This window comes from Falco naumanni, chromosome 8 (genome assembly GCF_017639655.2).
Source record: "Falco naumanni isolate bFalNau1 chromosome 8, bFalNau1.pat, whole genome shotgun sequence".
NCBI classification, from domain to species: Eukaryota; Metazoa; Chordata; class Aves; order Falconiformes; family Falconidae; genus Falco; species Falco naumanni.
Genome location: NC_054061.1, coordinates 57,479,176 through 57,490,895, shown reverse-complemented (window position 1 = coordinate 57,490,895; position 11,720 = coordinate 57,479,176). Strand labels below are relative to the sequence as shown.

At 44.3% G+C, this 11,720-nt stretch overlaps 1 protein-coding gene across 9 annotated transcripts in view; it reads left to right on the top strand.

The window, feature by feature from the left end:
• Positions 1-11,720, top strand: part of AGAP1 (ArfGAP with GTPase domain, ankyrin repeat and PH domain 1) — a 382,555-nt gene that overhangs the window by 339,897 nt on the left and 30,938 nt on the right. For all 9 annotated transcript variants that reach the window (XM_040603876.1, XM_040603875.1, XM_040603872.1 and 6 more), the window contains one exon: positions 5,176-5,398. In XM_040603876.1, coding sequence (XP_040459810.1) covers positions 5,176-5,398 — 223 coding nt within the window. The remainder of the gene's footprint in view (positions 1-5,175; positions 5,399-11,720) is intronic.

Below are 11,720 nucleotides of genomic sequence, written 5' to 3'. Positions count from 1 at the left end.
GCTTCTTTTGTAAACTGTCAGACATTCGTATGCTGTCTGTAGGACATGGATCAAGAACAAAGGCAGCTGCCCTGTCCCCGGCGGTTCAGCACGCAGGGATGTGAACCCTGGCTGAACAGGCTTTGAGCACCAGGACTGGGATGCTGTCAAAACAGCTTGTTGACCTGCTGGAGGGAGATCCCAAAGAGAAATCTCACAGGGTCTTCTCACAAACAGAGGGAAATAATAGCAACATTGATAAATTAAGGTCTTAACATTCCACTGGCTAGTAATCCAGCATGTGGTAAACAAGGGGAGATGTTGGTTTGGCTGGTATTTTAACATACACAGCCCAAAGCGACTATTTATTAGTGTTCTTCCACACCGACCTGGTCAATGTTCAGATTTACACCAAAGCTTTGATAGAGTTCAGGTAAAAGGCATATAAGATGCTGTGCTGTATATGAGAAGGACAGGGTCTTCAAGTGACCTAGATGTATATTTAGCTCATTTGAAGTACTCACTGCTGTCAGTGAGCAGACCACGATGGCAGTGTTACTGATTTCTGCTCCAGTCTGTCTGTACAGCTGTGGGTGGCATTTTCCTAGACCCTGCTAACTGGTCACCCAGGCAGAGGGGGGACGTGCGACCCCTTCACTGCAGACGACTTCCCACGCCCACCTGTGTCCTTCTGAAGTATCCGTGATCCATTTCAGCTCTGCCCAGAGCCCACGCTATTCCCAAGGTGTATGTTTCTCTCCCCAGACGTGCACGTACCCCAGTATTTATGCAGCCAAACTAGATATTTAATCAGGAAGATGATTGTGCAAGTAAGCAGCACATTCCCTTCCGTGTCCCCCCCCTCCTTTTTTTTTCCTCCATTTCAGCCAGGTTGGTTTTGATCCAGATTGCTTCATGGATCAAGCTGGCCATGTGTGCATGGTTGCCAGCGGGAGGGATGTGCCAAGAACATGTTGCTGGGACAGGGCAGGGTGGGACTGCCCTTTCTGGCAACACCTAATGCTCTGTTGTGTAGCTTGGAGGGTGGGGGGGCGATTTTGGAATCTCAACTGGAACCCCTCGTTTGTATTCTTGGTGATGATTTATATCCTCTTGGGTTATCCTTGCCATTTGGCCTTCCTAATTTTAAGGCCGCTGTCATTCCTTTTGAAAAATTTGAGATATTTCCAAAGCAATGTTTCTTAAAATGTAAACATGGATATGAGGTGTACCTCAGTCTGCTGCTTTTTCTGCCAGACTTTGTTTTAATTTCTTCTCTCCCTTTCTGTCCTGCCTGGGCCAGTCCTTACCCCCGGAGCATTTAGCATTACAAACACCAGCACTCTTGTGGAAAGCTTACGTATTTTGCATCTTCACAAAGCCAGATGTTTGGGAGCAAAGGAATATGAGATGTTGCTGTCCCTCAGCTCTATTCAAGAGCCATCAATCTTCCGCTTCAGAAGTCTCATTCTTCCTCTTTCTAGAGCTCTTTGTCTTTGTAGCACTTCACCGCAGCACTTTGTTTCACCAGGGAATTTCTGCCTTGTTGTATGTTAATCAGCAGCAGTAGTACCAGCAGCATCTGTGTGCTGCCAGCCTTCTGGCCTTTGGCGGTCTCAGACTTAAGTTTTTCAAAAGCCTTTTATTTAACGTTCCCATCCCAGAGCAAGAAGTGAGACCAAGTGCTCTTAGGTGCTGGAGTTTTTGCCCGAGAAGATCTCGTTTCATGTTTCAGAAGGAAACTGATGTTGCCTTTTCCCAAAGCATTGGAGTCCCAGTGCTGACTTTGGTCTGGAGAAGCGACTGAAGATGGTCTGATTGCTTAGGCAAACCCAGCTGAATTTCTGCCCCTGAAAGATTTTAGCTCTCTGAGCCTTACTACTGAAAGAGCAGGTGAGAGGGTAAAGGTGAGTCACTCTTTCAAGACACCTGGAAAGCATGGAATGTCAGGTCTTCTGTTCTAGAGGAAAACAGGGAGGGCTTAAAGACAGTGTCTCATCATGAGCTTTCCAGTCCAGGTGTCTAATAACTTACTGTGGTGTATTTTGTATTTGAGAGCTAAACACTGAAGTAATAATTTGAGTGACCCTGGCAAGCCTACCATAGCCAGCACAAGATTCAATTTTATATGCAGAACAGAAAAAAAACCTCAAAGAACGGGAAAGATATGAACTTTTCTCTCTCTTCTGCTCAGACTTGGCCTTCACTCCTGCTTCTTCTTTCCCTGGCTCTTCTGCTCCTCCCTTTCAAGATTTCTCTGCTCAGCCCAGAGCTATCTTACACATGCTGAGCTCATGAGGATTTAGCATAGCAAAGCCTTTCACCAGCCACCTCGGGTCCAAAGGGATGAAGGAGACGTTGGAGAGGGGTTATTCTCCTAAAAGAACTGGTCCAAGAGGTTTCACCTTCAAATGATCGATTTGATTGAGGTGCAAGTCAAAGTGAGGGGGAGGGTTTTGGAGAAGAAAAGAGCTAAGCACCTTTAATACGGACAGCTGAAAACTGTAATCTGGATATACTTAGTGGTGTTACAAAGCCCATATTTTGTTTGACAAATTGTAAGTAAGCCAAAGAGAGGAAAACAGCTTTATAGCATCTGTAGCTGCATTGAATGGGCTCTTTTCTTTTACCATCAAATCCGGATGCATGCATACTGGAGAAGAGTCTGTTACATGCTTGTAAATAATCTGAGCATCCTCCAATTTAGAATTACTCTTAGCATCAACAGGAAAAGGGAGCTGATGTTTTTGTCATCTTCTTGGGAGAAAAAAAAAAAGAAAAAAACAGCTTAAATAGTTAAGCTTTACTAACCACTGGTGGTTCTTTTTAGTATAAATTGGTGATAAAAATCTTCAAGCATGAGATTTTGAAAGTGCTCAACTACATATGGCAAGAGGAAGGTGCAGACAGGAGCAGTGAATTGCAAACAGGGACAACCCTGAGCATGTAGTTTACAACATCTTGCCTTAATTACTGGTGGGTAGTGACTTCTGTCATCTAGCATACATCCTTTTGAGAATAATTTTTCATGTGCACATGCAGAAGCACATGTTCTAATTGACATCATGTCAGTTTTTTCCCAAAATCCATCGAATGCTGCCACTTGTCCAAGCTCCACATTAAAGCCCCATCTTGATACACATTATCCAGTGATAACCAAGATCAGCAAGTCTGGTTTTTCACTGGATGTCTGTAATGAGCTCAACACTTGCCTTTCCTGGTTTTCCACCTTCGAACTCAGCTGTGTGTTGTCAGATTTTTTAAATTTAAAATACTGTCTTGTCAAAATTTCATGTAACTTCATGGTTATCGCATTGGTGGATTACTTCAATCGTACCAGCACTGTCAATTTGAAGTAGGTGAATATTTTAAAAATGTATTCAGTAGAAGATAAGGCTAGATGTGCTCCAGGTATGCAGAGATATTTGCGAGGCAGGTCAGGTCCTTAACATCAGTTCTGTTAGAATAATTGGGAAAATATAAATCAGTATTTTTTCTCTTGCTTCATTCTCCGTTTGTGCCTCTTTGGGCTCATTGTGCACTTTATTTTTGTGAAGATAACCCTGGCCTTTTCAGGTCAGGGACAGAGGTTTCATTCCGAGTCACAGTTTGCAAATTTAAAATTATTATCTGTTGTGTTTAAGCTTTTACCGACAAATTCGTATTTCAGGTTTTTTAGTGTTTCAGATATACTACTGCTTCCCCCACTGGTGAGACACCGAAACTGGTGGAGGTGACCTGAAAAAATAGGCAGGAAAGGAGTTTGTCACAGTTGTCTTACCAAGGACTTGGAAGGCATGGCAGGAGTTTTGTCTCGCCTTATTTTTTAGAGATCTGAAATGCTGTATATTCCCAGTATAAGATTTGGTATGGACAGGAACTTTTTAAACAAAAGATGTGGTTTTCTGCTCAAGTGAAATAAGATGGGGAATTTCTCTTGTTGGGAAAATTTTTAGATTTCTAAGGACTCACTGAAAAATGTCAATCAGTGCCTTCAATGAAATGCAGGACTTTGAAAGGAAAGCAGACAATTTTAATTACGTAATTTTTGTCCAGACGTGACATGCAAAGAACTAGGAAGTGTTTTGTTTCCACATATTTTGGCTACCAAAAATAACTTTTCAATTTTGGATTACACAAAGTCAAAATGAGTCTTTAGATGAAATTTTCCCAAATGGAAGGGGACGCTGGAAATTCATGTTCTATCTGCTCTAGATTTTATTTAGATCTGAATAAAAATTGCCTGCCCTCTCAATTAATCACCATTTTCCTGCTTGGCATTTGTGATAGCCTACTAGTTCTTCGGGAGGCCCAGGGTAAGGCGAGAAGAAAAGATCTGACAGCAGGGGGGGAGGAAAAAAAAGCCACCAAAAATTCCTCCCATCCATCTTTCACCGCATTTGTTAAAATGAATGTTTGTTGGAGAGAGGGAGATTCATACAAATCTAGATTTAAATAACACAGGACAGTGACAAAAAGCGAACCATCTTGGGAAATGACTTTGAATTTCCCAGCTTTTGTCAGGTTTGCCGCAGCCTTATCGTTTGCGGGGTTATTTTTTGTGTGTGTGCGTGTGTGTGTCGGTGGAATCCTTCTGGCTCGTACACTAAAACTGGGGCTGTTCAAAGTGTCACATTTTCATCTTCGCGCTTATCTCCCTGATCTTAGAGATGAAAACATACCCCATAGTGTGTTAGATGTAAAAGCCATATGTAGGTGATGATATAGATGGTTATTAAGAGAGTTGATGTAGTTAGCAACAGAGATATTGTATCTAGTCGCTCTTTTTTTTTTTTTTTTTTTTTTTTTTTTTTTCCTCCTTTTTCCCTTGTAATTGGCTACAAGTGGCTCTAGATTCCCAAGGAGGGGCTTTCTCCACTACTTCATCAGCTGCCTGCCACTGCGTTTGTATTTTCTTTGTTTCTTCTTTTCTCTCTTAAATCATATGTTTCTTTTGACTCGAGGTGGAATGACACAGCTTTTGAGATCCCTCCACGGTATTTTTTCACTCTCTGAGGGTTTCTCAGAAGGGTTAGTGTCTCCACAAGGCAAAACTGACCCTACTGGAAGCCCTCCCAGGACAGGGCACATGCATTTTTTTGCCCCCAGAGCCAAAGCCTTTATCCACAAACTTTAACCAGAAAATTTTATGTAGGTCTTTTGTTGTGCTAACTGCTTGTGTCGCTTTTCTCATAGACCCTGACTGGGCCAGCTTGAATCTGGGAGCCCTCATATGTATCGAATGCTCAGGTATACACCGCAACCTTGGCACACACCTCTCCCGGGTCCGCTCTCTCGACCTGGACGACTGGCCTATAGAGCTCATCAAGGTGATGACTTCTATTGGGAACGAGCTGGCAAACAGCGTCTGGGAGGAGAACAGCCAGGGCCATATGAAACCTTCATCAGACTCCACAAGGTAGGCCTGCTTACTCCATCTCACCGTGGCATGCGGCGGGTGGCGGGGAGTGTGTTGTACTACAGGTGGCCAAGGCTGCGAGCCATGAGTACATCAATCCTCGTTTGGGCCTTTCAGTTAGAGGCAGGAGGGCGCTGCAGCATTTTGCAACGTGGACTTTTAAAAAATTCTTCCTTGGAGTACGCCTTGTAAAAATCCTTACGTGTATTTATCCTCACTGCATGCTCAGGAAGAACGTGTGCCAGGGCAGGCGGTGTCCAAAGTTGAGTGACCCCGTTACTTTCTCACTCTTGTGAAAGTTTCCTCAGCAGCTCTACACATTTTTTGTTCAACTGACTGACCAACAAAACCAGTGGGAGACTGAAACCTCCTGGCTGGTTGTTCCTCGATCTAAATTACACTGTCATGCGTTGCTTTTGTTTCAGTCAGCTGCAAAGTTCCTGGCTCTTGGACTATCAGTTTGTGATTAATAATCTGCCTTCAGTAGTTCAGGCTCTCCCAGGAATTTGGACCTGGCCATCAGGTCTTTCGGTTCCCGTCACGGCTGTTGGGAGTCCTGCTCACTGTGGACTTGCTTACTTTTTTTCCATCTGATCTATGTGAACCCGTAAGTTGGTGGGGGTGTGCGTTTCCTATCACAACAGTATTTTACCAAACTCTCATAGCTCAGCACAGTGAAAAAGTTCTTTCTGCCATATGTTCTCCTACCAAAAGCTAAAGGGGTTTTATGCTTCATTTATCCGATCCGTGTCTAAGAAAGACATTTTGAAAATACTTCCCTGATACTACTAGATGTGAGATGTAAGTGCTACTAGTTTTAACTAATGTATTGGCTTGGGGGCAGCAGGGTGACCTTTGGCAGGCTGTGTTTCAGCACCAGGGGGTTGAGGCAAGAGAAGGACCTTCTGGACTACCTTGCACAGCTGGGCCGACCTTTGAAGTTGCCTTCAGAAGTGCATTATTATTGTCTTAGGGGTTGCTCAGCCTGCATCTGAGCGCCGCTCGGTCCCCAGGTAGCAAATGGCACGGTGGAGGTTTAGCTCTGGGTGCTTGCCTCCTGCATAGGAGAGAAATCAGAGGGAATTATATTCTGATTTGATGTATATCTCTGGGCCCTGCTTTTTTCCAGTACTAGATGAAGTGAAACTATAACCTGGGAGCATATACCTGGGCCACCTCCTACGGTGTAGGAGTAGGTTTGTACTGTTGTCTGTAATAAAGTCAACTGTTTCTTATTGCATTATTTCGTTAGCACTGAAAAATGAATTTGTGGTGCCACCTTTGGTTCATCTTCGAGAATGAAGCCAGTACATTAATCAGGCTACTTAGATGAATGACTGTGCATATAAAAATGTTCAGGGGGACCTACACAGAGGTTTTGTTCCTGCCTTAACTGTATGTCTGCTGTATATGTGTATATTATTAGACAGCTAATGTAATGATTTCATCAGGTGGATTGAAATCAACTTACTGCTGCCTTTGTCATTAGTATTGCTTTAATCTTAGAGATATTGGATTGTTGCACCTAGCAAAATACATGTTGCTCCTTACTAGTGAGGTGAGTTGGAGAGATACCTCAGTTCTAAATACTTAAAAGGAAAAGGCTTACACTCAACTGGATTTTTGTTCTTAAAAAAAAAACAACCAACATTATCTTAATATGCGTATAAGAAAGATACTATCATGAAAAATCTAAAATACATGTGACTGTGATGAAAAGAGAGCCATCTATTTGATTTAAGTAATTCCGGGTTTTATGTTTGGAATTGAGTTTTACTTACAGAAAATCAACTTTGTTCTCTTTGTATTTCATGCTCAGGGCTTATTTTAATTCTTCTTTGTTTCTGTACATCGTTACGTTTATATTCAGCTGCTTATGTGTATCAGTGACATAACTGCACTTTCTTTCCTGACCTATAACATTTTTGGACAAAAAGATTCATGTTATAAATATGTATTTCCAGCTCTGTGTCCAAGTGCACACTTATGTGATAGAAGAGCTGCTAGAAAATGTAGAATTAAGATTATGTGAAAATTTTCCCAAAGAGCAATTGTAATCTTGCTTTGCCGCTCACATTTTTTCTGCTGTTTGAAAAGGCAGACCTTTCCAGATATTTCTGTGAAAAATACTACTTCAGCCCCTGCTGCAAAGTGTGTGCCTCCTTTTGTACTTTACTTTGGTCTCTACTAGCATCATAATCCTTCTGTCCAAGTTGAGGCAAGAAAGTAAGTTCTTTTAGGTGGAAGTTGTGCGTTCCATTTTCTCGCTGCTGTTTGCAGCCTTGCATGAGGAATCCGATCAGAAGCAGCTACAATGGGCCGGAGGTGGGTTTCAACAAAACCCCCTTTTTTTGTTGTTGAGGGACTGAAGGTGGAAGAGGCAACTGAAGTTGAGGTACTGGAGGAAGAGGCAAGAAAGTGAGCAAGTAGGAATGTGTTGGGGAGCCGATTTGGAGTTCTGGTGGAGGAGGGATGGAGGGAGTCTCAGGATATTTGGAGATGAGGGAGGAAAGAAGCATTCAGAAAGACTCCTTCTGAAGGGGAAGAGAGCTGAGCTGGTGTTGGGAGGCTGTTCCTGCCCATGCTGGTGAGCTCTGGCATCAACCAGAGTCTGAGAACCACCGTGTGGGGAAGCTCACACACTCAGTGAGCTCCTGCCTTACGGAGTTCTCACCAAAGCCCCATCAGGTGGCAGAGGGAAGTACTCTCATATTTTCCTCCCAAGTTTCTCCTGAACTTTTTCATATCCCAGTTCCCTCGCGCAGCCCCACTTACTACATCTGTCCTACGTAGTGCTGCCATTTTCAGTTACACTTCCTATGCTCACTAATCCACCCTCCATGGCTTCCCACACATTTGCTCAGACCTTCAGGCTGTGCCTGCAAACGAAGTGTTGGAAACGCAAGACCAGAAGATTTCTTAACCGTTCCCTCAACTGCTCAAAGGCTTAGCACAAAGCATCAGTAAAAGACCTCAGATAAATACAATCTTCTCACACGTTTCTTTATGATAGACGCGTCTCTTAACTCTCCTGCCTCTGCTGTGCCACCCCCGAAGCACCAGAAGTTGTCAGCACAGTGATGGACCCTCTCTTAATAGGGCCTCCTTGTAGAGGGGACAGACATACGTGGGTTTCACCATTTCATGTTGTGCCTCTCTACTGGAGACGAAGCCATCAGTGGAAACCCACATGTTTTCTCGGGTCAGAAAAAGGCTTATTGGCTGCTCCACAGGTACTGAGTGTGTTGGGCTGGGAGGCTCAAGGAGCATTCGTGTGCTGGACTAATAGGAACCTGGAAGTCTTGACATAGCTTCAAAAGAAGTCCCTTCAGCTTGGGAGGAGTTGGCACTGATCACTGAACCATCGCAGTGGTATCCCGTATGTTTCTGTTGTGCAGAGGGAAGAGTGGAGAGACCCAGGGAGACTGATATTTTACAAGAGGGATTGCCAAATGGCTACTCCAGGTCACGGCGTAATTAAAGGAGTCTTACTCAGGGAAGCATCACCAATATTTCTAAAAACAGAGCTATGCCAGGCTGTGAGTACAGCCTGTATTTTTAATTTTGTAAGCTTGAAAATGAGATAAATATTACCCAAGTTAAACCGCATCAAGTATACCGTACCGCTGTCCTTCTCCACTCCACTCCAGTTCATCTCAAACTCTTTCTCCAAGACAGGCATGGGGCAAGATAAACCTGATAGTGTATTTTGAAGGTCAGAAAGGCTTTCAGATTGGAGGGTGTGAGCTCAAAGCCTGAGAGTTTTGTAGCAAAAGGCATTACTCCTGTTACTTTCACCAAGCTTTTATTGCCCAGGTATGTCCTTTAATGTTAACACGTGCCAGGTCTCGTCAAGCCTGAGCGGCAGGTTATAAAATAAGCAGATCTCCAGGTCATTCGGTGCCTCTGGATCAAAAGCAACACCTTGGATGGCCTCTGGCATTGAACTGGACGGCAGCGCAGGTTATGGGAGCACAGGTGCAATGGGATCCCCAAGGAAGGAGCGTAGAGTAAAGCAGGAGCGTGAAGCAAAGTTCAGACGCAGGGTGTTGACGTGATTTTGGGGAGGAAAGAGGAATAAACACGAGCTCCTGGTGAGCAGGAGAAGTTGGCGAAGCAGCAGAAAACCCAAGCGTGGGCAAACAACGTGAATGCAGAAGGAGACCAGCTGGCCTCTGAGCGGTGGTGTCTGTGGGTCCCTGATTAGGTCAGCTTTGGAAGGCTGGTAATTGGTTCCAGCAATTACCAGCAGCCCTGAGAACCGCCGCTCAAACTTCGGGAGCCCTGTGACAAATTGAAGCTGACTGCTGGTGAAGGAGTATCGACTTCCCATTTCTAAACAGGGGGATCATTAGTCAAGAAAAGCATCTTTTAATTACTCGCAGGAAGAAAAAAAAAAGAGGGGGGGGGAGGAAAGATCTTTCAGTATGGATCCTGCAACAACTGCCTGTTTTTTTCCAAGCGTATTCAATATTAAATTTATTGTCTTGGAGGGGAGGGGGTGAGCAGGGAGAGTTTGCCCGCGGTCCCTCCTTCAGTAATGCGGGTTTAATTTGGAGTGAGAAGTCAAATTAGAGTAAATCAATGTTGCGACAATTAACTGGGTCTGGGGATGAGATCAGGATTTTCCCCTCTAATTGCTATTGATACTGTGTAAGCACACTCTTAAAACATCGATTTGGAGCAGTGCAACGCAGGAGTAGCCCGGTGGGGCAGGGGCAGAACTGCTCCATGGAGGAATGTCAGAGCTGTTGGTAAAGCTGGTGTGAGGCATCCACAGCGTGTTTGGCCCAGGCCTTTTGCACTGGTACGTAGGTCTCCTAGCAGATATTTAGCCACCTTCTGGACATGCCTCACATGGTTTACTTTCTCCACATAATATTCTTGCCTATATGGCTTCTGGTTTGCAGATTTGCTTGCCACCATCAGCTTCCTAAGATGATGATGTCCTTTTCCAAATGAGACGAGCCGCCACCATCCCTCTGCCCGCTCCAGGAGGTGACTAGCTACTCCCTGGCCCTCACCCTCTTTCTCTGAGCTCCCAAGGTCTCCATCTCCATCTTGCTGGGAGGGATGTTCCAGGAACAAGGCCACCTCCACCAGCTGGAAGCTGCTGGCCCAGAGGAGGGAGGGCAGTGTCATATCCAGGCACCATCCCAGCCACGTTTTTCGTTCTGCTGCTGACGTGACGCTGAATGTGTGCATTAGCTATGTGCAAACGTTATAGGGCTCCATCATCTCTATGTCTTTTTGAGAATATTCATAAATAGGAAGAACCTCCATCAAAAGTGTCTTTTTAAAGCAAGGGATGAGCGGTTAGTGGAAGCTCAGGTGCAGTTCTAAGCTCTGCCGAGGCAGCCCTGGGCAGCAGCTCTTTAAATGGAGCTTGGAGGTTGGAGCATCTGCTGCAATTTTGCTCAGGTTGTCTGTTTGCATAGCAGTCACCCTGTTTATTCTGGTTACCAAAGGTTATAAGAAAATAGAGAAGTTCTTAATGCTGCCTGAGAAGTCTGGAGTTAGAAGCCAGCAGTGTCAGGAATTGACTTTCACCTTCCAACATAAGATCCAGTTTGATCCCTCGCTCACTAATGAACTGAATTTAATGGTGTCAGAAAAAACATTATGCAGCTTGACTATATTTAGCAGACTTTTACAGTCCTAAGCTGAAGCCTGGCTTGCTGGTTTGAGGCTAGCGTCCGCTATGCTGAGCATGCGCTGGTTTCTGGGGGGTAACTGGGGAGTCACTTCTACGAAAAACGGTAAGCCGTGCCTTCTATGAAAAAAATTAAACCATGCCTCCCTTATTTCATAAAAAATATTATTCCTTCATTATGGATAGCACAGATAAAGGGCAAGCCCAGGGAAACTGAGTAGTTAAGATCCCGGGTTCATATCCTGAATCTTGTAACGATGCTCCGTTTCATCTCTCTCTCATTTCTTGTTCCTTTTGGCCATCAGATTGCTGTTATAGTCCTGTTGGTCTCCGATTCCTGGCATAAGGCCGCAGCGTTACAAATGGGGCCTGGGGGAAGGAACATCAGTACCTCTCTATCCGCGATTGTCAGGTCTGGTTTCTTAGCGGTTCTTGGCCTGATGAGGTCAGTGTTTTGTGCCTTTTGAATGCTCCTCCATGCTTGACACCTTTCCCATTTCAGGGGTGGGGGAAGGGTGTTTTTAAAAATAAATTAAAAAATAAAAAAAAAAAAAAAAAAAAAGATTTTATTGTGAAGGGCTGACCAGAACCCATCTGCAGTTGGGTGGCATCTGCTCCCCACATGTCACTTCCCTCATTAACAAGCAATTGAATTAATTAAATGCTACT